We start from the raw sequence: 27,322 nt of genomic DNA, 5'->3' as shown, positions 1-27,322 counted from the left end.
AGCCGAGCTAGTTTACGTGCGTTCAAGCGAAGGTTAGATATTTTTGAGACGACCTGAACGCAACACTGTAATTTCGCTGTGGTCACGTGCTACGCGGATGCGGAAGTGTGGAGCCGTTGTTTTGCTAAACAAGTAACCGTGAAGCTAACCCAGAGCTTCTACTAAACAACGTTTTTGTGACCGTGAACAAGTAAACCACACTCATGGTCAGGTAAGACTGTTTCCAGTATAATATGCCACTAAACTGGTACAGTCACGGGTTTTCTTTCTGTAGCGCTGACAGGCTTTCATTTGAACGTTCATTTATTTCATTGCATTGATAATTCATTTGGAATATATTTGTTAGTACACAGCTAGAGTTCAGGTATACTATCTGTGAGCTTTCGGTTTTAAGGATGCAATCAGAGCTGATTTACATTAAATGAAACAGAAAATAAGAATACACATTACAGTAATTGTATGTTTCAGCACCGTCATGTGAGAGTCAGATGAGAAGAGTGGCGTGTGTAATAGACAGTGTTCAAACATCAGTATGTCGACTAAATTTAGCGAAATATTAAAATGCTACCGTTTCCCTCAGTGCAGATCCATCAGAGTTTGATTTCCAGATTGAATTGAGATTACATTGTCATGCAGACTGACCCATAAAGAAGACCACATTAACCTTAAAAATCATGATCAGAGCCTATATTTGCAGCAAACAGCCTTGATTCAACTTTGCTGTGTTTCTGTTTTGCAGGATGGCAGAGAAGCACTGCCTGGAGGGCCAGGTGTACTCAGTGCCTCTCATCCAGCCGGACCTGAGGAGAGAGGAGGCTGTGCAACAGATTACAGATGCGTTGCTGTACTTGGAGAGCATATCTACGGACATTTTCAGAAGGTAAGCTCCACACACACATTCACAGTGGCAGCTTCTTCAACACTTAAGCATAGAGTTTGTCATTTCCTGTGCAGATGACAAACAAGAGGATTTGCTTCACAGGATTTTTTTTGTAACATATGGCTTCAGATTGTAAAATAAATCATCTAGGACTGAGGTAACTTCCAATGGTTGGAACGTGTCTTTATGTCACCAGTTTGTACAAATGAAAAGCATGGCACACTTAGGTCTGGAGCAAAGCTATTTTCATTTAATACATTTTCAGATTATCAAATGTCCAAAATAACACAAATTTTAAAGCAAAAGTCAAAGATTTTTTTGTCATAACTTAGTGAAGTGCTCACCAGTGGTGTTTGCTTAGCTTAGTCGAATACAGTCTCACATAGTCTGACTATTCTGCAGCACAGAATAAGCCAAGTAAGGCCACTTAGCAAAAGCTTTCTAACCACAAAACAACAATTAAAAAGGTTTTAATCATCCACCAAATGGATTGGGAGCTGGTATCACAGCATCTGTTGCAAATATGCCGTGCTGGTCCCAAAAAATCTTTGTCATATTTAATGGATTGCGCAGTTAACAAATAACACCTGTGTCTGAACAGATGGTCCTGTCTGGCACCCTGACCATGGGAGAAGTATATCCTGTAGCTGCAGTGACAAATATGACAGATTTGTCTTGGCAATAGACAAGATCTGTTTGTAATTAAATGATTGATGATACATGGTGAATGGAATGCAACAGCCAGAACAGCTGTGTAGTACATCATCTTTATTAAATGCAAGACTCTCCAATTACTATGTCCATTCATTCTGTGGATCCGGCACCCTGCACAGTGTATGCATATAAAGAAGTAAAAGCGGAATAGGTTGTTTGCTAATATCGCAATATATTTCACAGAAAGACGAACTATCACAATGTCAAGCATATTTTTCTCTATGTGTGGATGTGCATGTACTCACATTCATGTTGGTGTTCCTTCCAGGGTGTCTGAGAGCGTAGAGAAGAACCGCCACCAGCTGAAGAGCATCACTGACCGCATCAGACTCGCTCAGGCCCGTGTTGACAAGATTAAAGGCAGTAAGAAGGCCACTAAGGTAACACAGCACCTTTCACTTTGGAGGGAAGCTTTACATATTTTGAGTCTTACACAACAAAATGGTTAGGATAAGTGGAAAATTGCATCTTTTTTTGTTTTATGTGTATAGGTTTTCTCCAGTGCCAAGTATCCAGCCCCTGATCGACTTCAGGACTACTCCTCTATCTTCACTGGGGCCACAGACCCCTCTTCACAGTCCCGCCCGAGACACAGGATACAGAATAAGCTTCGACCTTTTGATGAGAAGGCCTTGCAGGTGAGATATAAACATAATGCAGAAAAAGTATTTTTGACATGCAGTTTCTCTGACTGAGCAATGATAAAAAATGTGACTTGTTAAAAGCCACTGTGTCACAAAGTTTTCTACAGATGATGTCTTGCGATAACTTGAGAGGTTATATAAACTTGAGGAACAGCTCATACTGCTGAAATTGCAGGTACACAACCAGGATAAATATAGATGAAATTAATCTAATTTGCATGCTTTATATCCTGAAAACTGGGAGTTGTCCTACAGCTTCTGAGCTTCTAAGGACATCAGGGCTTTGGCCTCAGGTCTCGACTTCTTATATTTATGCTGACTGTTTGGGCAAACTTCCATGATCCCATCAATATTTATGCAGTTAAGAGCTGATCCACAATCTACCACTTTCCAGCACTCTGGCATATGCTTTCCTGGGGAGGATGAGCAATGTGATACCTTGATAATTTATTCCATAATCTCCAGTCTCCCCCGTCTGTATTAATGGGAACCACCACCTCTTTCTGCCAGAGCATATTCACAGTTTCCATTGTCAACTGTCACTGTGGCGTCCGTGGGTATTAGCTGAGCCTGAAGATAAAGCACTCCATCTACGTCCAAACTCTGACCCGGAGCTTTGAGTAATGACCGGAAGAACGGAACTGCTGGTTCAAGTAGCCTGCAGTATATTAGCTTTCTTTGCAAGTTGTCAAGGTTTGCCTTTAGGGACCAGGTGGAGAGCTCAGATATCCAGAAGGAGCTGGAAATGCTCCTCCCTCACACTGGAAAGGAGCCAGCTGAGGTAATGGGAGCATCTGATATCGCTAGGATGCTTCACTGTTGATGAAATATATGCCCTGTCTCAACTAAAATGACCTCAGGATTCTCACCCAATCAGTAACTTCTTTGAAATCACTTCTTAAAACCCACTTTTATAGACTCACCTTCAAGTAAAATTCTCTTTTATTTCTCTTTTATCACTCTGCCCTTTTAAAATTTTGCTGCTTGTAGTCCCTCTTTCTAACCTCCTGATCTTAGTCTATTTCTATCTTTTATTTTCTCTTCAGCTTCTCTTAACCCCCTTGTGTGGTGTCATCCTTTTAACCAGCGTTTAATTAGCTATCCATTCTGTACTTTTTGTCTTTTTTTTAATGTTCTATCTGTAAAAGCACTTTGTGAATGCTCTTAAAGGTGCTAATAAATAAAGTTATTATTATAATAAAGCTTGGCATCAAAATAACAGTGTTCTAGCAGCAATCCAAATAAACACACATATATAAGCAACTTTACTGTCTTTATTGGTAGTTTGCACATGCCTAAAAATAACTTTAAGCTAAATATAATGCTTTAAAGCCATTGAGTAATTTTGCAATTCATAATTCAAACAGTCCATAATTTCAGTAATCACTAGATTATTCAACTGTTAAAATAGCCTTAGTTGACAAATTCAAAACTTTGTGGAATATTTATTTTTTTAACTGGATATAGTATACTCCTAACATTAATTAAAATGATTGTTTTACATGTTTTTTATAATCTCCTTAGTGCTGCCATATTTTCTGCTTTGCTAGGTAAACTTCCAGGCCTGGGCAAGCTTTTTCGCTAGTTGAATGTACTGCAGTGTTTCAAATCTGCACTTAAGGCCTGAACAGACACGTCCTTTCCTTTCATAGTCAATCAGTCATGTCCATAGATGCAGATCTGACTCCACATGAGTCAAATTCACAGTTGAATTTGTCACATGCTATTCATGCATTAAGAAGGATATCAGAAGTGGTGTGTACAAGTGTCACTGGACAGTGAAAATAGACGTTGATGTAAATGTGTGATATTGTTTTTTTCCCCAAGTGGCTTTGATGTGCCCGGCTCAGCACAAGCTCCTGCATTATTTATAGCAAACACCACAGTTTTTGCTTCACTATCTTAGGAAACTTTAGGGAAACTAGTATTTTCTGCTGTGTGTGCTTGGTCTTGCAAGTGTGTTGTTTGTTTGTGTGTGTGTGTGTGTGTGTTTGTGAAAGGGTAAGAAAAATGAAAACACTGCTGGCAATTTTTTCTGCTGCAGAAATGCATTATTCAATATCCCCCCAGAAGCAGTGTCCCCAACCATATATTATTATTGCAGTATTGCGGTGCACATATGCATCTGTGTGCAAGAGCACTTTGGTGGCATTTTTGATTTGCCTTATTCAAGATTTAGTTGACATTTTACCGATCTCCCTCTCACTCTCTGTCTGGGTTTCTTCCTTTCAGGAGAAGCTAATGTATTTCCCAGTGTGTGTGAGCAATAAGAAGAGGTCTGAGGATGAGACAGAAGAGGGATTGGGCAGTCTGCCACGTAACATCTCATCTGTCAGCTCTCTGTTGCTCTTCAATACCACAGAGAATCTGTGAGTGCACACACACGCAAACACACAGATGCCCACTGTAAGCACTGATTAGATTTAAATCTTTCCGCATATCTTTTAATTTGTGTGTTGTTTTTAAAGATATAAGAAGTATGTGTTCCTTGATCCTCTGGCGGGAGCAGTGACAAAAACACACACGACACTCGAGACAGAAAAAGAAGAGAAACCATTTGACGCTCCGCTGTCCATTACAAAGAGAGAGCAACTGGAGAGACAGGTACCTCTCAACTTAGAGTTAATTTGACGTATTTTACATGCAGGATTGGCCGTCATACATTTAATGAGTTATCTTGATATTTTTTTCTCTCTAACAGACAGCAGAGAATTATTTCTATGTGCCAGACCTGGGTCAGGTGCCCGAGATAGATGTACCATCCTACCTGCCTGACCTGCCAGGTATCGCAGACGATCTGTCCTACAGTGCAGACCTCGGGCCTGGATTCGCCCCGTCGGGACCAACGCACAACATCCCCGAGCTGCCATCCTTCTCTGAGGAGAGCAACACATCAGGTACATATCCACACCTTGAACACCTGTTTAGATTCTCTATTTGAATTACTGCTTTTAGACTGTCTCTCTATATGTTGAGCCACTTAGTGATACCTACTTTGACAGATGCCATATAAATAAAACCTATACAGGGGGTCCTCGGTTTACAACGTCCTCGACCTACGGCGTTTTGGCATTACATCGGAACTGGTTAAGTGGAACTAGTTGAGTAGCAGAGCGGACGAGTACGTCGTCACACAGCGCAATAAGATGGATTTGTTTACATTCTCCGGGTGTACACCACTTTGGATTGTGCTGCATTTGCAAACTTTTTGCCCTTCATTATGACTCCCAAGCTTAAGTCAGACTCTTCTGATAGCATCTCCATGGAAGTGAAATGAGATATAATAAACTGCTCAGAACAGGGCGAAACACTGACGAACATCAGTCAAGTTGTAAAAACAGTGCAACATATTGTAGTGACCCTCTGTTATGAATGAGTGAGACTTCATCTTAATCTCCGGTCGTTTATTGAACTTTTACACAGGCTACTGTGGGCCGTAGCCAATGCCAACATAACTACAAAAACCCGATAACTTTGCTCCAGAATTAGCCACCGTTCCCGGCTCTCTCTCACTCGACACACACACTGACACTGCACAGAGCAACACACACACTACTGCTGACTCTCAGCCAATCAGAGGTGAGCTAACTAAACATGGTACGTTCACTGACATTAGTTAAATCTCAAACTGAACAATAAAGATCAACAACAATATCAGTCCGTTACAATTTTCTGTTATCTTCTTGTAAAATCATTTATACATGCATGAAAGTCGTTGGTATTCATGACTTTTCTGAAGAACTGATCATAACGTGATGCACCTAACGGCTTTGTTTACATTTTTGCTGGAGTTACACCTTATGGCTAAAATCAACTTACATCACACTGTAGGAATGGAACTCTGACGTAAGTCGAGGACCCCCTGTACACATAATTTCCTATAATGTGCTCTACTGTAGTTTGTGATGGAGACTTTTTTATGTCTTCGTTTCAGGGACTCAGATCCAGCCTACTGCTCCACCACCTCCTCCTCCTCCACCTCCCCCTCCTCCCCCCGAGCCTGCCCTCCCTCCTCCCACTCCCGCAGGAGCTCCCCCTCCTCCACCTCCTCCACCCCCGCCTCCCGCAGAAACCACCACAAACTCTTCACGGGTGCAGAGTTCAGGTTTGTCACATTAACTGACTTAAGAGGAATATAAGTGAACTTGACAGTGTGTTAAAAGTGGTGTAAACCTGTTCCCAATTTTCTCACTGAAATTAGATTGCCCTAATTGACACTGACTGATTGTCTCCTCTAACTGCAGGCCCCGTGTCTGGCGCTCCCAGCGAGGTGGTCCAGCCGTCAGACGGCCGTGCCAACCTGCTGGAGTCTATCCGCAACGCCGGTGGCATCGGCAAAGCCAAGTTACGCAACGTCAAGGAGCGAAAGATGGAGAAGAAGAAGCAAAAGGAGCAAGAGCAAGGTGTCAGATTGTTGAAGTGGGGTTGTGGTTCTGCCCATGTTTTATTAACAGCTACACGATGCAGCTTTAACAATGACGAGAGAGTCGTGCAATCAAAGCAGAGCGTGACCAGCGCCTAGTTAGCATTCCACCATGCATTTATAGAGTGTGTCACTCTGTGTGTTAGGATGAAAGGGTTTGTGTTCATGTAACACACTTATCATCACAGTCCATGGCTTTGTGACCTTAGTTTTATGCCGGCCTCATTAAAAGGTTGACTTGGCTGCATTTGTATTTTAATTTGTCTGACCTAATATTAGACAGCATATCTTTTCCTTCACTTCTGGTCGGCTGACCCGGTTGTGACCTAACATTTCCTTTTTGAAGAGAGCTGCTTTGAACGAATAACTAGATAAGGTCTTGTAATACACTCTCCTCTGTGACGTGCTTGGGAATTACTGAAACGGTTCACTGTTCCAATTACAATTTAGTAACCCCGTCTTTGTTTCTCAGCAGTCGGTGTGGCATCTAGTGGTGGAGACTTCATGTCTGATCTCTTCAATAAACTCGCCATGCGAAGAAAAGGTGAGAAATCCCTGTTATGTCAAACGAGATTAAGAATACTAATATCCGTGACTACATTTGCATCATATCCTTTGTTCTCTGTGCAGGTATATCTGGTAAGGGTCCAGCAGGTGGGGAGTCGAGTGACGCTCCCTCTGGCACCGGTGGCGCATTTGCCAGGATGTCAGACGTCATCCCTCCACTTCCCGCCCCACAGTCAGCAACAGATGATGACGACTGGGAAGCATAACATTATGAACAGTGTACGGTAGCTGTTGGGATACTGAAGGCTTTTGATAGCTTTTGATAATTTTGTGTACAAAGACTTTGTTCTGATCACCTAAAATATCAGAAAAAGTGAAAAAAGTGTATAAATTAAATCCATCAGTGTGAAATGAGCAATAGATGACCTCATAATGCAACTAAAAATAAGCGCAGTAGTTTGTCTAGACAGCTAAACATCACATCACATCACTTACACTCAAATAATAAAACCATTTATTGATCATATTCATTCTTTAGTAAAAATGATTTCATAAAATTAAACAAGCTTATCATTAGATACAACGGATCATCGGAACACTCATTGAAATGATGGAACTGATTAGCAAGCAAGCTTTTAATCACGACACTCGCCAGTGAATTCTTGAAATATTTAAAACTCCAAGAGTAAGTCGGTCACATGTATGCCTACACCAGTGCTGTGCCTGATATCTGTGTAGTAGCTCTTTCAGTAATGCATTTCAACATACTGCGTTTAAAAATAGATGAGAAGCTATTTTCTTTTCCATCATCCAGACTGACAAACTGAGGAAAACAATGCCTCTTCAGTCTTTGCTATCAGATATTTCTTCAGCTCAACAGATATGTTATCAGGACGAAACAGAGAACAAGATGCAGAGAGCATCTAAAAGGTGGAATGTGAATTAAAGCAAATATAAAACCAACTTCCCGGTTGATGGTTGAACCAGCAGCAATCACAAGGGCGCAAAAATGTTCCAGAATTTAAACATAATGCAGCTATGAAAAGGCTGCGGTTGTGAACTTTTAACATCTCTGTCAGTATTTTTATTAGAGCACATTCAATTTCCCTGCTGTTGCACTTCAACTTTCTCCAAATTCTTCCCAACCTGGGCCTCATGGGACTTTAAAGTTTAATGTTGAGCACTTGGGGAAACGTCAGTTGTTCCCTTTGGGAGGGAAACTACAGCTGCTTCTGCTTCTTTTCCACGAAGAACTAGGAAAGAGTAATTTACAGACGAAATCCAAATAAATTTCAAGTGTTTGTCATGATGCAGTGTTTTGAGTGCACATACTGTACATAATAGCTTTTGTTTCTCACCTTCCGCAAGGCACCAAAAGCAGGACCAAAAGTCGTGTGTGTGCTAGTGCGGTCTTTGATCCATGTGGGGAGTTTAGAGAGCGTACCAGGCCGAGAGTAACGTCTGTCGCACAACACGATGGAGGAATAGTCTCCACGGTGACGAATAGCTCTTCCTGTAGCCAGAGAAAATCAAATGAATATTATTAAAGATTACTGTCTATTATCTTACAGCTTCAGAATAATTATTTTTATTGTATCTTCTGTCATTACCTATTGACTGATTGACAGCCTTCATGCAGAGGTTTTCTATTAGTGCTTGTCCAGGGCTCCTTCCTTGACTGTGAGGCTGAAACAGAAAAAGTTTACATTTGACAATGAGCTACATCTCACCTTTTCATCTGATTTCACATTTTTAGTCTTCTCATGTTTATGAAATAGTAAAGAGACTGACCAGGTGTCTGTCCAAATATGACATCTTTTCCTGCAGTTCTGGGGATTTGATGTTAGGATATGGCATTCCCACCATCACTACACACCTGTTATTACATGTACAAATACACACAAAACGTAGCATTTAGTGCTACAATACAATTGGCATACAACTAGCTGTGCTCTTGAATTATACAAACCTGCCCAACTCATCAGAGAAATTTATTCCTTCACTCATCTTTCCCCCAACTACAGAGAACAATAACGCTCCAGTGAGTCCTCCTCCATCCTGAGCACACCTCTAAAATAAAGAGACAACCACTCACTCGAAGTGATGAAAGAATGTCATAGTAACTACATTGTCAAAGTTCGCTTATGAGGTCCTGTGTGTCTGCAGTGTCAGTTTTACCTGGATACATCGGGTAAACTCACTCAGCACCTGCTCCACCTGGTTGGCCTTCTTTGGCTCCTGGAAGATCTGAGGAAGTGTTTGGGATAGATTTGAGATTTCCTCAAACACTACTCCATGATTGACTTCCGTAAGAGCTGTGGTTTTGCATTCTAGCAAAACAGTCAGAAAAAATTATTAGACCACCCTTGTTTTCTTCAATTTCGTGTTCATTTTGATGCCTGGTACCACTAAAGGTATATTGCCTGAAGAATATAATGAACATGACAAAAATAGAGCTGATTCCATAATACTTAATGTCCTATTTGACATGCTTAAGCTTAATTGTATTCTCAGGATATATAAGAGGCCATTTCATGTCATAAGCAGCACTGCACATGTAAAGGCCTGGAGTGGTTTCCTGCTTATATTCAAGTCATAGCACAACTCAGAAGCTGTCAGCTCTCACATAATGCCTAAAACAAACGAATTATGTGAAGCCACAAAGGCAGACATCTTGGCATTGCTGGAAATTGGCATGAATGAGAGACAGGTAGCGAAAAAACTGAAGATCTCCAAGACAGCCGTTCATTACACCAAGAAAAAACAAGCCCATCAGAAACAATGGTTATGCAATCAAGTACTAGCTCCTCTGTGTATCATGTGACTAAAACAGATAGAAAAGAATACATGGAATCCTAAAAGCTGTTTATGGCAGTACAATGCCATAGCTATTGATGGAAGAACTGGAGTGATTTTGGTTATTATCAAGAAAACCATGGAAAAGGGCCAGATATCAGCTTTTAAATGAAACTCTTATGAGCTACTTTTGTTCTTATCATTATATTTGTCTAAACAAATGTACCTTTAGTTGTACCAGGCATTAAAATGAACAAGAAATTGAAGAAAACAAGGGTGGTCCAATCATTTTTTCCATGACTGTATATAGTTGACATACCTTCTTCTTATTAGCCAATCGAGCAAGAGCACCACTGGCCTCCCAGTGAGAAATTATCCGCCTCGAATATTCATAAGAGGGGAAAAAACACACAACCCCACCAGGGACCACGTTGCAAACGTTGGAGAGAATGCGCCCGGTCTCATCCATCTGTGGACAAAACAGAAATACATTTGCAGCAAATCTTCTGCCAACAACAAGAACAGTGACAGTTAATGCAATTACAGCAAGAACCTTCTGAAAGGACACTGTCTGTTACCATGCGAGGAGAGTCTCTGTTTTGGAAAGTAAAATCCAGCTCTTGACCAGATGGGCCGCTGCATAAGACGAGGGGAAGAATGTTCCCGGGAGGAATTACATGTCCTGTAGAAGGTTACCAGGCAAAATGACTGGATTAAAATATTGCCTTAAATACAGCAGTGCAAACAAAATCATGTTATATGATCAAATGAAATTATTAGGCCCAAACAATGTGCCACATACAATAGAGCAGAGGTAGTCAACACGGTGCCCGCGGGCACCTGGTTGCCCGCAGAGACCATGTGAGTTGCCCACCACACCTGTTCTAAAAATAACACTAGTCACAATGAAATTCCTTATAAAGAATTATAGTTGCTGTTCTTTTTAAATCAAAAATACTTACATTAATGCAGATTTTAAATTACAATATTTATTATAATTTAAAAAAAAAAAAATGTCTTCGGTGTAAATGAACTTTGACCGTGTCCGAGTCAAAGTTCACTGCGCATGTCAAACCACCACGTCATTCTTTGCTGAAGCTTCCGGGCGCAGACACTTTGGGAAGGTAGATGTGGTTTTTACCCCAAAACATGACAGACAAGTGAAAGAGAAAACACTATTTTGACGAAGACTGGGAGGAAGAGTTCTTTTTGACTACAGTGAAAGATAAATGTGTCCTATTTGCGGGGCGACTATTGCGTCGGCAAAGCGGAACAATGTGGAGAGACGCTACTTTAGCCGCTACAAAGCTTCCATGCTAACTAGCCACCTGGTAGCACATAGACTGTATGCGGACTACGGACAGGAAAAGCCCGAGACTTAAAGACAGCTTTGACATCTATTACGCGGCGAAAAGTTTCTTCGTGGAGGACAGTGTACCATTAGAAAAGCTTGTGACGACGGAGGGGGCTCCTCCATGACGGGTCGCCATGCAGGCTTCACTGTACGATACAGAGGTGATCCAGACTTCCCAACATTTCTACATTACCACTGCATCATTCACCAGCAGGACATATGTATGTACAAAAGTGGCCGGATTTGATCATGTGATGACTCCTGTCTGAAGATCATAAATGACTCCAAAGCCAAACAACCAGGACATTGAAGGTGCTGCTGGAGGAGCTGTTAGCTGAACATGGTGACCTGTTACTACACACAGAAACCCCATGGATCAGCAGGAGACCAGTTTTGCAGCGTTTTTTTGTCACTGTTGGCCAAAAGCAAAGAGTTCATGCAGTGCAAAGGGGAAGACACCTTGCTGCTTGAGGACACTGAGTGGATTCTTGCCCTTGCATTTTTAACGGACATCACTGGGAAACTGAACCATCTGAACTGTGAGCTGCAAGGTAAAGGTAAGACATGATAAGCTCTGCAATGCCAGGCTTCCCACTAACACACGTTTACAGACAAAGAAAGAGGTAACACATGTTGTCATTCAAAACACCGTGCCATTACACAAAAATGTGAAAAATAATTAGTTGAAAACATGTAATGATTTGTTGTCATGATCTGTTAAAAATGTTGCAATGTTGGTGAAAAATGCTGGTGATTAGTACTAATGTGAGAGGATTCATTTCAAAATGTGAAAGAGTTGATTTTTTTCTTACATAACTGATAATTTGTACAAACATGGGACAGAGTTCATGAATTGTTCAAAAATGTTACAAAGGTGGTAGTTTGTACAAATGAAGCATGATTTGATGACAGTTAATGATTTCCTAAAAATGTTACAAGTGATAATTTGCACAGAAATGTAACTGGTGTGATTTTGAACAAAATGCTGCAAATATGCTGATTCATACAAAACTGCCAAGAAAGATATTTACCAAAGTTTCAGAGATGGGATACCTCTGACTTTTAAATATTGGAACAGATTTCTATATATGTATGTGTGTGTGTGTGTGTGTGTGTGTGTGTGTGTGTGTGTGTGTGTGTGTGTTTCCTACCATCATTGTTGTGGAAATCGTTGTTAATAATTATTGTAAGGAATAATTAACATAAATGTGATCAGTCTTTTTACATATTATTTTCATTATTATTGTTTAAAGATGATGGCACAAGTTTACTATTGAGGCAGTTTGTATCAAACAAGGTGCCCTTCGTACTACTCAGTACCCTTGAAGTTGCTCTCAGGTTTAAAAAGTTTGGTGACCCCTGCAATAGAGTATTACTCTTTCAGTATATAACCTACATGCAGTATACAACACAGATAAGACTGTCTTGTTTATGTGTTGAAATAGTGAACTAAGATTATTTGAGTGATGCTCAAATGTCCGTACAATTAAAATGACATTGAACTTTCCAACAGAGAAATAAGATGAATAAATGAGCAAATTTACTGAAGAAGTTTCAAATTTTTGGACCCTACAGTAACATTTATTTTATACATTTATATGATTATGGTTAAATACTAAGGTTAAGGTTCTACAGTATCATTTATTCTACAAATGTCATACTAATTTCTCTCTGAGTATAAAAAAGTTCAAATATTAAGATTAAGACCCTGCAGTATTATTTTACAGCATTATAACATTTATCTAATGAAGTTAAATACTAAAGTTAAGACTCTGCAATATTATTTATGAAACAAATTCTGTGAGTCCCGAGTACAGAAATAGTACGTGTTTTATAAGATAAAGTGTCTATGCAACAGATGGACAAATAATTCATGGTTTAGATTCCTTCACCATCTCTTCTTAGTCAGTTCTTACTTCACTTAAAGCAGGTGTGTGCTCAGGACATACCTAATCAGTCTGCATAACCCAGTGGAAAATGAGAACTCACACTAAAAAGCTGGTATCACTTGACTCAAGAATTTTATATTTATCAAATACCACCCCAAACAGAAATATTGATAAATACATCAATAAGACAGAATGCATTATAAAAAACACAAAAGAAGAAACTCCACAAAGTACCGTAGTGTTATAAAATGGGCCACTCACCACAGGAAAACTCAGTGATGCGCTCCTCTCCCACTCCGGCAGCAAAGAGTAGCTCTTGTTTGAAGTCTGAAACCTACATATAACATCCTTTAGAGTGAAAAAAAACGTACACAGCGGCGGCTCGGTTTATTTTTAGTGGCTTCAGAGTTACTCACAGGCTGCATGGTTCCTCCTGCAATGATGACGGCTCTGCACTCCTTCAACACCTGAGCAAAGTGGACTGCTGGATTCAACAGAAGGAACTTGACGCTGCTCTCGGACAAAGTGCCTGGATGAGAAACAAAAGATTTATTTTACACTGTAGCACTTCGTTATTGTCCTTTATTTGTGCCTTTTGTTTTAAAATGATACCTTGTCTGTGCACCACCACTCTGCCATCGGTATTGCTGTTGGTGAGAGCCATGAAGAAGCCCTCCACCTGCATCATGGGAGATGCAGACAGCACTTTCTCTGACTCTGCAGACCCCTGCTGGCCTGCTGCAGGAACTGCACAAAACGTTGAAGGGATAGCACATGAATTATAGACGACAGAAAAACAAATCACTACAAGTAGAGATATAAAACGCTGTCTGCTGTGTCATGTCTTGCATCATGCTACAGTGGAGACACGGCTGGATGTGGGAGCCAGAAATATGCTGATAAATAAACAATAATGTCTGTGCATACATGTCAAGTACAAATTAAAAAAAGATCTGTCAGCGCAGCTAGACATTTAGGTCCTGCTTATTGTTTTCATTTAAGCAACCCACTAGCTTTGTTGCTTTATAAAAACATGCATGCTTTATGATCGTTTCAAGAAGGAAATGTGGGAAGTGATATTTTCATTTCTAGCTTGTATTGTTTCCAACTGTACTTACTCCAAAGCTGAAAATAATCTCCAACACATCTTATACTTTTGTGACTATGTTTTAGTAACTGCTGCTGAAATTGAGCACGGTGAGCCATTCCTGGTGCTGAATACGATTCAGTTTTTGTCAACAATGAGGATGTAATTTGCATTTTCTGGGTGGAAGAAGCAACATCTGACCTGGTGCAGAGCTCTGGTTGCTCTGCAGGTTCTGAAGGTAGCGATTTAAGCCCTCTGTGCGTCGGTTCTCCTTGTTGGAGCTGCTCTGGGTGTGTAAAATCACACCTGAGCCTGCATACTTCTCCACAAAGCCACCCAGCTGCACAGAGGAGACGTGGGTGGTATTGGTTTAATTTAACAGTTCATCAGAAATGTAGTTTCTATCTATACGGCGCAAATTGTACATACAGATTAAACACTTACCTTCCTGCTGACCATGCTCTTCTCAAAGTATCTTTGTAACTAAAGTAAGAATGACATTGACAGAAATATAAGAGTGTGTATTTTGTTGTCATGACTTTGATTTTTAACAGCATTATAAAACAGGCTACCTTGAATAGGTTGATATTGTCAATCTGAGCCTTGAAGAGGAAGTTGTTAATGGTAAGCATCTCTGTTCCTGAAAGGAAAACAACAGCTTCAAATTAGCAGTTATTACTTTAACGTGTATTAGTGTGCGTTGGTGTGTTTACAATTGACAAACCTGTTTGTGTTGTCTGACTCTGTGGGTTCTGCCCCACCTTACCTGCAGGGAAAACAGCAAACAAAAAAAGATCAGTGATGATATAACAGCTGACTACACCGTTCAGCCATTTTCCTTGCTAACTTTGTTGCAGACTGACAATAATCATTCAGTAAAAAACAGTTGTAGACACTCACCTCCCAAGGCCCGAACAAGACCCTCAATCACAAACAGAATTTGTTTGATGTACATCAGATTTTTGGCTTTCAGTCTGCTCCTGATGTGGGCAACACATAAATAGCAATTAGATATTTAGCAATAGCAATTACTTTTTTTAAAAACTGATTTTCCACAAAACATTCATTCATTCATTTAAAAATTGGCTTTGGGCATTCTGGATAAACATTGAAAAGCCTCTTTAAATGAAATATATGTACAATAGAAACAAACAAAGGCATTTAAACTGAGTTTTTTGTTAGAGTTGCAATTTTTATTTGTTTTTGCTGCAAATGACAATTAGTCTTGTCAGTTCCTAAAAACTGGCATTGGTATCATATCTGAAAAAGACACATATCAGTCGACCCCTAGAAAGAAGGTAAAACCTGTATTAAATATGTGAATAAGTCAATAAATAGACTGTCAGACTCACTTATAGCGGTCAGCATACTGAGTGAGCTGGGACTGGGCACGGCAAAGCTGCAGAAAATTTAAATAGGAACAAGTGAAATTACAAATAACCTCAATTTTGTGCTTATTGTGTTCGCAACCGTTTACCTGTGCTCCAGTGAGCTCTGCACTGTGTATACAGGAGAGAGTGTCGCTAAGGTTGTGGGCTTCGTCTATGATTACCACCTGTAAAAAAACAAAAAACAAAACACACATTTTTTAAAAATGCATGTTAAAACTGCTGAGTGGAGTAGTTATCATGCAACCTGTATAGTCCCAAGTACCCCTCAATCATCCTGACGTGTTCAGAAATACTATTACTGTGTCCCTATGCACCAGAGGTTACCCTACTGATGAAAGATTGTGTTTTTATAATTACTGGGGTATTTCTAGCCTCAAACACTTTAAATTGCTAAGGCAGACAATCTATAATAGCATCAACAGTGATGAAAAAAGACATGTAATTGTACCTGTCCCTTGAGCTGGACCCCTGCTGCCTTTCTTGTAGCTTCATGAAGCACCATCTGATAGGGCAACACCACCAACTACAACCACACACAATGAATTTTAAATCCTCTGAAAGGAATTAATGAATAAATTAAAAACTAATAAAAGCAAGGCATTTCTTCTCAACAGAGATGACAGCAACAGATTAAAGTAATGACACGCAGGGCTGGGCTACCTGAGCGGGGGGAACAGCGAGGCGTGAGGCATAATAAGGGCATGAATGCGTTTCCTTGCCCAGCTTCAGCAGCTGCTCTATGTCGTGGACAGTCCCCAGAACTTCATCCCTCATCTGATGCAGCGCTGAAGCTTTATTATAAGGACACACACTCTTTGCTGGGCCTCTTTTACGTTTTACACCCTCGTCATGGTGCTGCTTTTCTGCAAAACAGAAGAACAGATAAAAGCGGTTAGCTCAGAAAAAAACAAAACAACAACAACAGAATAACACCTTCGGTCACTTTTAGTGCCTGACATTAAAATTAACTTCTGTTTGATCAGTGATTCTGTGGCTCTCACCGTGCTTGTTTTTCTGCATCTCCAAACAGCGGTCATTAATGCGCTGGATGCTGCCCAGGCGTCGCACCTCTTCGTTGATGCACAGATTCTGCCAAGTACAGAATTTTTATGAAAACAGGACAAACGGTGTCAGAGTGCCTGGTTAGCAATTATGTTTTCCTGATTGGATACAAGTACTAGTTCCAGCACAATGTCAAATATATTTCTGTGTGGGAAGTGTTGAAATGTAGATCTAAGCTACTCTCTCTGACACGCTGTATTTCATAATTCTATTTAAAATCTGAAGCCGTGTAATTGCATTTTTGTGATTATACTTGAAAAAAAAAAACAAGTAAGAAAGCTATGCATACCTTGAGGAAGTTGCACTTTGGTTTAACAGAAATTACCTATTCCTACATGGTTAGATTGTTTTGAACCCGTCTAGGTGCCTGTGGCAAAGAACAAACTACAAATTTGTTATGCAGCTATTGGTAGCAGTATTTTCAGCTTCTGTCATATACAGGATTTACTTGGTTGATTTCTGGCGCTGACTTTAATTGCTACTTGAGAGTCTGTCCTGTCAAAATCCAGAAGCATTTTCAAAATTAAAGATGTGCATTTGTTGAAGTACCAGACTTTACTTTCCAAACATTTACTTTTATGTGCAATATTGGAATTTAAATAATATTCTAATTTATTACCTTGGTTGGAGCAAATTTGTGTCTTTTTTTTGTTTTACACAATACTTTGTTTACACTTACTTTTAAACAGTACTTTTTATACTTCTTATACTTGTCGCATTTTTATTTAGAATTCTTTATTTATTCTTTTACTGTCTGTTGTTGCTAGGCACTGCTCTCTGTACATCAAGTCAAATTCCTTGTGTGTACTCACTTGGCAAGAAAGGCTTTTCTGATTCTGATTTATCTTGCAATATTATTTTCTGATAACTAGTAAGCATTCAAAGAAAAATATTTGAGTTTTGGTAAAGTACTTAATCTGCATTTATCACTGTTAAATATTTGTCTACATGGTGTATTTTTGTATACTAGGAGACATGATAATCCACACATGCAGTCAACACTAGTCAAGGTTTCATACATTGCATGCATAAGGAAAAAAATCAGCTTGCCGGATTGGGCGTTCTGTATCACCGTTTTTCTACATAATTACAGCTTGAACATGTGTGGTTGAAATATTACAGTGTTACAACTTGCCACCATAGAGCACAGAGTAGTTTTACAGTGTTTAAGCAGAGTCTAAGGTGAGCAAGTATGGTCAAGATGCAGACCAGTAGTTGAGATGTGGGTGGATATAGAGGCGGGGAACAATTTGCATATTCATAATGTCCCCACAATGAAGGAAACAAAGGTGTAGAATTAAATCTAAGCCATTTTTAGGCATGAAAGGGTTATATAAATGGAAGTAACTTCTAAATACGTAAATAGTACGATCAAAATGCGTTTTTAGGGGTTTAATCAATGCCAGAGGGATTTCAAATGTCAGTTCATGATGAAGAAAGGTCAAGCTATTAAGTACTCTGAGAAATGAGAGACGGTCTTGCAAGGAAGTTGCCAGAAAGTTCACAAAGTATTCTGGGTTACACAATGCAAAACAAGAGACACTGGAACATGGAGATCCTCTTTTACAAACTCATAGCATATCACGTTTTCTTAAACAAATAAGTAAACAGGATGAACACAATTATGCAAAAAAAAATCTCAGCTCATTCATCATGTAAATATCTACTGTGGATTTAACCAAATATACTCCTATCAACCTTACCGGTTGTCTTTGTGCAGATATGTGTGTGTATGTGTGTGTGACACATACCTGTCGTGAGCCCAGTGTGACCAGACTGATGTCCTTACTGAAGGGGCTCTTTTGAACCTCATGGACAAACTGGGCCAGCTGGGAGTGAGTACGACTGCAGTAGTAAATCTAAAAACAGGCATGTAAACATTTTCAAATCAGGGTAATGCATGATACTCACGTTTTATATCAGTGAGACATGAATTGTTGCAGCTGTATTGTAAAATTTCTTTGTCACGCACCCACCTTGGTAACATGCTCTTCGACAAGGTCATCATCTTCATCATCCTCAGCTCCAAAGAATCTGAGCACGAGAGCAAAGACACATCCTTTCATTTCAGATTCTTACTCTGATAATTACAGTTTATACAGCTGATACTCAGACCATTCCCACCTGCTTTTGCTCTTTGCCTCATCATCACTCTCATATTCTGCAATGATAAGCTCCTCATCTTCTTGATCTCCTTGTGCCTCAACCTTTTCCTCTTTACTGAGCTGAAGCAACTTGAATGCCTCATCCTCTTCACAGCTCTGCAGACACACATACACAAATTCTTTTATTCAGTAGTATTCAGTTTCTTACTGTAATTGGAATTTTTGAGTGAATTCACAGGCCTGAATTCTGTAAAATACCGCTGTGAAAGATGGCTTACCTTTCTTTTAAGTGCATACTTCAGTTGAACATTGTTTCTGATCATTTCTAACCGTTCCTCCCTCTTCTTTCTCTTCAATTCATCCTCCTGACACAAAAACATTCAATAATAATCAAAAGTTAAGCCAGCGAAAAGCCAAAATTGCCAGAGATTGAATGCATGGTTACATCTGAAATTCACTCACTGACACTCTCACCTTCAACTTTGACACCAAATCACGCTCAGCCTTTTTTTGAACAAAGTCAGTGATCCAGTCTGGCTCTGCTGATGAGCCGGTGGTGGACGACTGAGCGGCAGGAGTGGAAAGAGTCGTCTCTCCTTCCTGCAACAGAGCAGCAGCCTCCTGCCTCTTCTTCTCCTCGTAATCTGTGAGCCAGCTCAGCGCCCCACATATCAGACTCAGTGATTTGCCCTGGATTAACATAAATATGTGTATCGAAAACAAAGTTATGGATAAAGTCTGACAACTTCTGCAGGGATTTCTCTCTCATACACTGGTTCACATACACACCGTTCCAGTAGGACTTTCAAAGATGCCAACTTTGCCTTGGTCAAGGGAACTGTATAAGGCTTGCATAAACTCCTCCTGGATGTTGTAAGGCTGGTAAGGGAATGGAAACTGGGCCCTGCCATTTTCCATCCTTGTGAACCCTCCTGAAAGAAAACATAAAGGTTGGATGAGACATACACAATTGAGTGTTTAGACTAGCCTGTATTAACTCCTGATAGTGATGTTTTGTCTACCACCAAAGACCCCCGTAAAACAACAATTTCTAAATCCTCAATCAGGTGTCTCTATTTAATACAAGAAATTAACCGTCATTTAGTTGAAAATCTTTTCAAATCGCGTTAATTTTGTGTCAGGCAGCTAACATTTGAATTATTTGGTCGTGTTGACAGTAAAAGTCGCAGCTAGCTAGCTTATTTACAGCCAGTTCAAGTCCCCGTATTGTCTGAAGCATTTTGCCTCTTGCCAGTCACAATCATCACATATATCGTTGCTATATACTTACTATATATATCCCACAAAGAGACTTTTTGGTCGGAGTTGTTATAGCCTGCTCCTAGCTATTCAACAACCGCGCCAACAAACAGAAGTGGCCACAGCATCTGGCCAATACGGAGCAAGATTCAACAAGGAGCGCATGTTTTATTATACAGCAACATTTATGTGGACGGAGCTATGTAATTAAATGCCAAATTTTGTCCTTTGTCTCCACATTTTATGGTTATTACAATATATCAGAAATAATTACAGTCTTGTTTTTCATGTAGTGGCTTACAGTTGATATAAAATATGCATTTGTGCTGTTCTTGTGTGCACCGCCTTCTCGGTACATGCTTATACAGTAGATGTAACGCCATCTACGCGGGCTCATCCCACTGGTTCCTCCTAGACTGTCTGGAAAGTTCTCTGCCCTTCTTTAAGCGCTTGTCAGATGCCACACTGCCAGACAACGTGGACTAGAAGCAGCTTCAGTGAGGCTAGGCATTTTTGTTTCACACAAGTGTGACTGCTGCACAACGCTAGCAGAGGTTTTGCACAGCTAGCTGGAAGCTGTGTTTTGATTGCAGTAGCCGTCACAGGAAAGTTAGGCTAGCGGAGAGCCCTAACTTAACATCTGCTAGCTAGCCGCTGTTAACGTTGGTCGGGTTGTTGCCTGCAGCACTTGACGTGCTTTGAGGAGTAGCTAGCGCTAGCCGTCAGCACTGTTAGTCCGTGTTAGTTCGGGTTGTGCTGCAGGTCAGAGTAGGAGGGGGTAATCTGCTTCATGACGATGACTGCAGAGGAGCAGACAAGTGAAGGACAACACACCATCCAAATGGAGGGAGAAGACATCACACCAAAGAAAGACGGGGGCGTTTTGAAGGTAAATGATAGTGTTGTGGTACTCTAAATCCGGCTAGCTGTGTGGTTAGCTCGCTGCTTGTTTACGCTAGGCTAACGGTAGCTAGGCTATCGCGTGTAGTGTCAATTAAAACAGCTAACGCAAGCTAACTACTGTGCTGACAACACCACCACGTCTTTTATCCGATTTTAATGAGAGTGGTTTCACAGTTAACACATTGCCAGTGTGAATAATGTATAGTTAATTTGCTATTAATCCATCTACATTTCTAGAAGGATCAGGAGCCCTGTGGAAAGAACTGTCAAGGCTAATGTGGAAAGTAGCGCGGATACAAACACACATTGGGCTTTGAATGAGACATTACAGCTCACGTTCATTCACAATGAATAATTTGGCAGCTCTGTCTCGTATGGTGCAAAGTACAACGCTGCAGGCTGTGTTTCTGTTTGCATACTGATTGTCTATGAATTCTCTTGTCTGTTTCATAGCTCGTCAAAAGGGAGGGCACAGGCACTGAGCTGCCCATGACTGGTGACAAAGTGTTTGTACATTATGTTGGCACACTTCTGGATGGGACTCACTTTGACTCCAGCAGAGACAGAGGAGAGAAGTTTTCCTTTGAGTTGGGCAAAGGTTGGTCTCCTGTCAAACGGACACATGGACATTCACCTGCCATTCATGCACAGCCGGTGTGATTTTAATCAGATCTCTTTGGTTTTTTTTAGGACAAGTAATTAAGGCATGGGACATCGGTGTGGCCACAATGAAAGTGGGGGAGTTGTGCCAGCTTATCTGTAAGCCAGAATATTCCTATGGATCTGCAGGCAGCCCACCTAAGATACCTCCCAACGCCACTCTTATTTTTGAGGTAAATGTCAGCAACATCAGTTTATTTTGGTTGTCCGTTTCACACTTTGAACCGTATTCATGGGAATGTGGTTAAAGTGCAATTTATGTTTATCCTTTATTGGTGTGTAAAGCTATTAAGATGTCTGCATCACCTATAGGTGGAACTCTTTGAATTTCGAGGTGAGGACCTGACTGATGACGAGGATGGAGGAATCATTCGACGCATTATCACCAAAGGGCAGGGCTATTCCAAGCCTAACGAAGGAGCTTCTGTTGAAGGTAGAAATACCACAAGTTCAAAATTGCCAGAAATCATTCACATTAAATCTAAAAATTATAGTAATTACTATGTTTATTATTAAGCTTTGTTTGTTTCCATCATGGAAAATTGAGTCAATATTTTCTTTATGTTTTTAGGTAAGAGCAATTTTAATCTTCCCTGCTTGCCGGGAAAAGGCATTGAACAGAGTCTCTGTGCAATAATGTATAAATTGTGAATGACATTGCTTTAACACACAGTAGTCTACTTTCCTTAATAAGTTTAAACCAACATGTTAAATGATAACTGTTAAGTATTTGAGGGTGTATTTTCAGAGGTTTTTACAGTTTTACATAATTGACTGGATTGAGCCATGCAAATACACAAAGAGTGAACTTTTAAAAAATGTATTTGATTTGAGATTAAGGAGATGTGCTGGGCCTTAGCAGTTGATGAATTAATGTAGAAATGTGTGCAAATATATAAACGCATATTTTAAATATTTGCTGAAATTTGACACTAAAGGTCAACACCTATAGAGCAATTTCAATTGTTTGTTTTGTTTTTTTTAATTAGAGGCTGAGTTTAATTGACTTCAGCACGTAGATCCCTCAGCCACATATATTCATGTCATGAAATTGCTATCATGCTTGCTTGTGTATATGCACAAAAATCCCAATTCTGCTGCATACAATCAGTGTTATCTATATAGACCTGCAGTTTCTAACAGACTAATCTGTTTTGGTTTGTTTTTTTAAGAAATCTACACTGCCAATATCAGTTCATGAGATTAATGTAATTTCTCTACACCAACTTTGCATTCTGCACCATTACAGGTCAACTTCTGAGGCATCCTTAAAAAGTGACAGTTTACCTTTTCTTGTCTCCAGGTGCTTCTTTCCTAGAGCTGTCAGTGAATTGTACATCATCAGATCTGTGCTTAAAATCAAGAGTCTGATTCGTGACATAAGCTAACGGCAACATTTTACAACCTCTTTCAGTTACTCTGGAGGGTACCTGTGATGGGCGTGTGTTTGACGAGAGAGAACTGAAGTTTGAGGTTGGAGACGGAGAGAATCTCGGCTTGCCAGCTGGAGTGGAGAAAGCCATCATGGCTATGGAGCAGGGAGAAGAGGCGCTCTTCATTATTAAGTCTAAGTATGATCACATACACTAAATAAACTTGTCTGCTTAGTATGTTCTTGTAATAAAGTCCTAGAAGAGTCATGAAGCTTTTTTTGTTAAACGGTTTGATAGTGTTTTTCAACATCTGCCATACAACTCTTTGCAGAATGTTTCCTCAGTTTAATAAAGCTGCACTGCTATATGTGATTAATCCCCTCTTGGGCCTTGTTTCTATATGACGGCAACAATGACATTTTGCCATCACAATCGACTACAAGAATCCAAACTTGTGACACGATCAAACACTTAAATTGATATAGAATTGTCTTTGTATGCTAGTATGCAATACAGCACACTGCAATAGTCTTAAGTTATCAACAAAATTTAGGTCGCATGTAGACATCCACAGAGAATACCACATGAACCCTCACACACTTGGACAGATGACAAAATTTCTATCAAGAGAACCCTTGCGACTTTTAGATGCAGAAAACTGGCCTTCATGATGTGTGTCTTTGATTTCTAGGTACGGCTTTGGTAATGCGGGAAATGCAAAGTATAACATTCCCGGTGGAGCAACACTGCAGTACAAGATCAAGCTGACAGCTTTTGAGAAGGTAAGCAGATCTTGGCGGGTGTAACAAACTTAACTAGTCCAATTACATGTCAGTGTTTTTTCCTCAAAGAACTGATTTATGTCTTTTTTCCCCTTCTCTATTTTTAGGCTAAGGAATCATGGGAAATGAACACAGTAGAAAAACTGGAGCAAAGCGTCATTGTAAAAGAGAAAGGAACGCAGTATTTTAAGGTATGTTTTTTAAGAAGCATGCAGTTATGTCTTAATTTTGTGACCAACTGATACTTGTTTTGTGATGATGATTTTCTATGCCTCAGGAAGGAAAATACAAGCAGGCGTCTGTGCAGTACAGAAGGATCGTCTCATGGCTGGAACATGAGTCTGGTTTGTCACCAGAGGATGAAAATAAAGCAAAGGCACTGCAACTGGCTGCACATCTGAACTTGGCCATGTGCTTCCTCAAACTACAGGAGCCAAACCAAGCCCTGGAAAACTGTGACAAGGTATCATATATCTTATGTTTTTGTTTAAGCTTGACACATTTGACAGTAGTTTGTTAATGATCCGTTCAATATTCAGCAGGTTTTAGATGTGAGATTGTATAGGTGTCTTTTGTATGGGTTTGTTTTACTTTAAGTGCTGTTTGTCGGTGTGATCAAATAGTAAAAACACCTAATTGTAGTCTGTTCATCGTTATAGGCTCTGGAGTTAGATGGATCCAATGAGAAGGCTTTATTCCGAAGGGGAGAGGCACTGTTTGGCATGAAGGAGTTTGACAGAGCAAGAGATGATTTCCAGCGAGTACTTCAGTTGTATCCTGCCAACAAGGCTGCCAAGAGCCAGGTACAACGCTAAGTTCAGCAACTTACAAACTGGTTTTGCCTTTTCCTTTGTTTTTCCATCATGACAATCTGATCATGAGATCTGGCTGTGTTGCATTGGCCCGAAACACAATGGCTCAATGTTTCACTGAGTGATTTTTATTACCATATTTGCTCTGGGCTCGTTTATTACGACAGTGGGTACTACGTTTAATTATTGTCCAAGTAGAATTCGGGGAAAAGATTTGAATGTTTTTCTGTGAAAGCCTAAGTTGAACACATTTGTAATTATTCTGTGGCTCATATCAAATTTGTCATGGAATAATGAGGAATAAATCTGGTCAAAGTGCTATAAAAAGAAAAGAAAGATATTCAGTGTACAATGTGTCTTTTGGATGCCGCTGTGTTTATGTTATAGCTGATAATGAGACATGCTGATGTCTCCTTCATTATATCTTGCCAGGTGGTCCTTTGTCAGAAACGTATTAAGGAACAACACGAGAAGGATAAACGCATCTATGCCAACATGTTCCAGAAATTTGCAGAGAGGGATTCAAAGGTGAAGGATTGTCTTTTCTACAACAGCCACAAGAGGGTGGGATGTGCATATTTTTCGATTGTCTAGGAGTCTGAGTGAAAAGGTGCTGATTTGGATTGTCCTTGCTCCTGAACAGAAAGAAGCAGATAAGGGGAAGAGTGAGAGAAAGGAGAACGCCGACGATGAGATGGAGATCGAGAACGGAGAAAAGGAAGTTTCCGGTGAAGCGAAAGCGTAGATGAAGATGCGACTGAAATGCAGCTCATCTGTACTTCAGACTTTTGTAACTTTGGCCATTTGTGTTTTAAGGTGTGACTGTGTGTATATGAAATGTGTGTGAATGAGCGTATCATCGAGAGCACTGACCTTGGGCACGTCTTGCCGGCTTTCCTTGTGTCCGGGCTTTTTTGCTGTGGCAGCTAGCTGTGCGGGCGAGGCTTCCCCAGCCAGTGGCACGGCGGGATGTGGATTTAATAAAAGAATAGTGTGCCGCGACGCTGCCTCCCCCACCGAACCCTTTCAGCCAACAGCTTCAAACTGTGCACGTTTTCACAGCAATTTGGGTAGGAAAAAAAAGTGCATCCCAAGCGTTAGGTGCAGAATTTCAGAACTTCACCCGTCAAGGGCTAGACCATTCACCTTGCACTACCTTCTGTCCCAGAACCCCCCTCATGTCTTTGTTATCCATCCAAGCCTCCTTTCATGGGCCTACTGATCAATTCCTGGAGTTGTGATGGCTGTGTGCATAGATCTGATGTGTTCTGAATGTTAGTGCCTGTATCCCAAAGTATGTATGTAGCAGCACTGTGGATAGGTGGAGTAATGCAACGTTAGTCTGGAATAGCTGTCGAACTTTTAGAGCTTCTCTCTCAGTCTAAAGACGGAGCTCCCTTACAACCCCTAGGGTACAGGACTGTTCACTTTTACTTTGGAAATATTGACCTTTTTTTTTTTTGGGGAAATATTGACTACTTTTTTTTCCTTGTGTTGTGCTTGTGATTTCTGTATTGTTCTCAAAATGATGATTACATCTGATTACTTAACTGGAATATGTGCATTTTAAAGCAGCTACAGTAGAAAGGACATGAGTTAACTTTTCCTGGACACACTCAAATAGTACACAGTTAAGTCTTAGTCTTAATTTACTGTAAAAAATAGTTGTATGAAAGTGTGCATATTCAGCTTGTCAGATTCAGGTTAAGACTGTACGCCATGAGGAAGATGTGCGCCCTGTACACTTTAGGCAGCAGCATCTGCAGAGAGGAGCAGGAAATCCTAATGTAAAATGGGGCTGTGTTTGTCTTTTGTTGGGAAAAGTCACTGCTTGGTCACTCCTGACAGAAGGATATAATAAATAGTAGCTAGAACTTGGTTGGGTGTGATATTCTTGATTTGTGTATCTGTTCCTCACACTTTCCAGTTGCCATGTAGCACTTTTTTCCCCTTCTGTCCAGTCTGTCTGCCAGCCTCGTGAACCAACGGCAGGGAGGATAAAAATGTTTGCTCACTTATATGAAGAACAATGAGAAACTGCAAAATGCACACGGATACAAAGAGCAGCATGTCATCGGATGAATTAAGTGAGATATATTTATACTCCTTAATGTGTTAGTTGTTTATTCATGACAAACAGAAAAATGTACATGTTTGATTTTTGGTTTGAAGCCTTAATGGTTAGTCGAGACCTTCATTAATCAACATAAAACTCCAGCAATAGGTTTGATAAGGAAAAGAATTTAAGCAAGAATACTGAAGTGAGTCTTTGCGGAAAATTCTTTTTATTTTGTGCGTCTTATCAGGCAAAATCAGCAGTTGTAAAACATCAACTGGCATGACATGGCACTATAAACAGCATTTTTTTGTTTATTTAAGAGGCGGCACTCAAGTTTACTCTCCATCTTTACAGGAGGAATACTACAACAAAAAATATTAATCTGATCAAATATTTGCTTAATGCAACGTTGTGCCTCTAGGTCTCTACATATCAGAGTCATCTTTACTCGGGGATGAGCAGGAGCTGATCTGATCCTCCAGGTCTCTCAGAAACACTGGTGTCAGCTTACGGATCTGCTCTCTCTTGAGTGGTTATGCTCCAGTGCCCTTTGTTCCCTGCAGCAGGTTAGTGATAAAACAAAGTGGAAGAACAGTTTATTGTTTCTCTTCAGTATTTGAC

The 27,322-nt window shown here is 40.2% G+C and overlaps 3 protein-coding genes across 5 annotated transcripts; 2 read left to right on the top strand and 1 right to left on the bottom strand.

The window, feature by feature from the left end:
- The first annotated feature begins 59 nt into the window (after window positions 1–59).
- wash1 (WAS protein family homolog 1) lies at window positions 60–8,738 on the top strand. 2 transcript variants are annotated; one of them, XM_023275379.3, is made up of 11 exons: window positions 60–211; window positions 740–880; window positions 1,863–1,974; window positions 2,086–2,232; window positions 4,471–4,607; window positions 4,707–4,842; window positions 4,940–5,135; window positions 6,173–6,343; window positions 6,483–6,641; window positions 7,137–7,205; window positions 7,292–8,738. In XM_023275379.3, exons 1-11 carry the CDS (start codon window positions 204–206, stop codon window positions 7,432–7,434), a joined length of 1,419 nt encoding a protein of 472 aa, XP_023131147.2. In that variant the 5' UTR covers window positions 60–203; the 3' UTR covers window positions 7,435–8,738. The 2 variants fall into 2 exon arrangements, with proteins under 2 accessions (XP_023131147.2, XP_054864423.1); XM_055008448.1 differs by having other exon boundaries at window positions 7,134–7,205.
- Window positions 7,660–20,238, bottom strand: ddx11 (DEAD/H (Asp-Glu-Ala-Asp/His) box helicase 11). 2 transcript variants are annotated; one of them, XM_023275378.3, is made up of 28 exons: window positions 20,144–20,238; window positions 19,642–19,784; window positions 19,327–19,542; window positions 19,131–19,217; window positions 18,872–19,008; window positions 18,724–18,781; window positions 18,499–18,606; window positions 16,687–16,774; window positions 16,346–16,548; window positions 16,134–16,208; window positions 15,772–15,849; window positions 15,647–15,693; window positions 15,195–15,274; window positions 15,019–15,060; window positions 14,867–14,934; window positions 14,739–14,777; window positions 14,496–14,634; window positions 13,820–13,954; window positions 13,624–13,736; window positions 13,469–13,541; window positions 10,543–10,646; window positions 10,284–10,433; window positions 9,347–9,415; window positions 9,138–9,238; window positions 8,960–9,044; window positions 8,779–8,854; window positions 8,527–8,681; window positions 7,660–8,421 (listed from the first exon to the last, which is right to left on the bottom strand). In XM_023275378.3, the coding sequence occupies exons 2-28, from the start codon at window positions 19,768–19,770 to the stop codon at window positions 8,389–8,391; spliced, it is 2,688 nt and encodes an 895-aa protein (XP_023131146.2). In that variant the 5' UTR covers window positions 19,771–19,784; window positions 20,144–20,238; the 3' UTR covers window positions 7,660–8,388. The 2 variants fall into 2 exon arrangements, with proteins under 2 accessions (XP_023131146.2, XP_023131145.2); XM_023275377.3 differs by having other exon boundaries at window positions 7,660–8,681.
- Window positions 20,239–20,558: 320 nt separating this feature from the next.
- On the top strand, window positions 20,559–26,520 carry fkbp4 (FKBP prolyl isomerase 4). Its single transcript, XM_023275383.3, has 11 exons — window positions 20,559–21,001; window positions 21,469–21,613; window positions 21,706–21,848; window positions 21,988–22,108; window positions 23,090–23,246; window positions 23,740–23,830; window positions 23,938–24,021; window positions 24,108–24,293; window positions 24,490–24,633; window positions 25,075–25,170; window positions 25,286–26,520. The coding sequence occupies exons 1-11, from the start codon at window positions 20,903–20,905 to the stop codon at window positions 25,385–25,387; spliced, it is 1,368 nt and encodes a 455-aa protein (XP_023131151.2). The 5' UTR covers window positions 20,559–20,902; the 3' UTR covers window positions 25,388–26,520.
- Window positions 26,521–27,322: the final 802 nt, after the last annotated feature.

Source organism: Amphiprion ocellaris, chromosome 3, assembly GCF_022539595.1.
Source record: "Amphiprion ocellaris isolate individual 3 ecotype Okinawa chromosome 3, ASM2253959v1, whole genome shotgun sequence".
Classification (NCBI taxonomy): domain Eukaryota; kingdom Metazoa; phylum Chordata; class Actinopteri; family Pomacentridae; genus Amphiprion; species Amphiprion ocellaris.
Note: the sequence above shows the minus strand (reverse complement) of the source record. Positions and strands in the feature narration are given on the sequence as shown.

Excerpts from the sequence above, each read along its gene's own strand:
- wash1 (XM_055008448.1), top strand. Across the intron at positions 1,975-2,085 it reads GCAGTAAGAAGGCCACTAAG|GTTTTCTCCAGTGCCAAGTA; the intron begins GTAACACAGCAC and ends TTATGTGTATAG. Across the intron at positions 6,642-7,133 it reads GCAAAAGGAGCAAGAGCAAG|CAGTCGGTGTGGCATCTAGT; the intron begins GTGTCAGATTGT and ends TTTGTTTCTCAG.
- ddx11 (XM_023275377.3), bottom strand. The coding sequence starts at position 19,770 with ATGGAAAATGGCAGGGCCCAGTTTCCATTCCCTTACCAGCCTTACAAC. Across the intron at positions 16,775-18,498 it reads TCACACTGGGCTCACGACAG|AATCTGTGCATCAACGAAGA; the intron begins GTATGTGTCACA and ends TGTACTTGGCAG. Across the intron at positions 8,855-8,959 it reads CATATTTGGACAGACACCTG|CCTCACAGTCAAGGAAGGAG; the intron begins GTCAGTCTCTTT and ends TTTCTGTTTCAG.
- fkbp4 (XM_023275383.3), top strand. The coding sequence starts at position 20,903 with ATGACGATGACTGCAGAGGAGCAGACAAGTGAAGGACAACACACCATC. Across the intron at positions 22,109-23,089 it reads CGAAGGAGCTTCTGTTGAAG|TTACTCTGGAGGGTACCTGT; the intron begins GTAGAAATACCA and ends AACCTCTTTCAG. Across the intron at positions 25,171-25,285 it reads TTGCAGAGAGGGATTCAAAG|AAAGAAGCAGATAAGGGGAA; the intron begins GTGAAGGATTGT and ends GCTCCTGAACAG.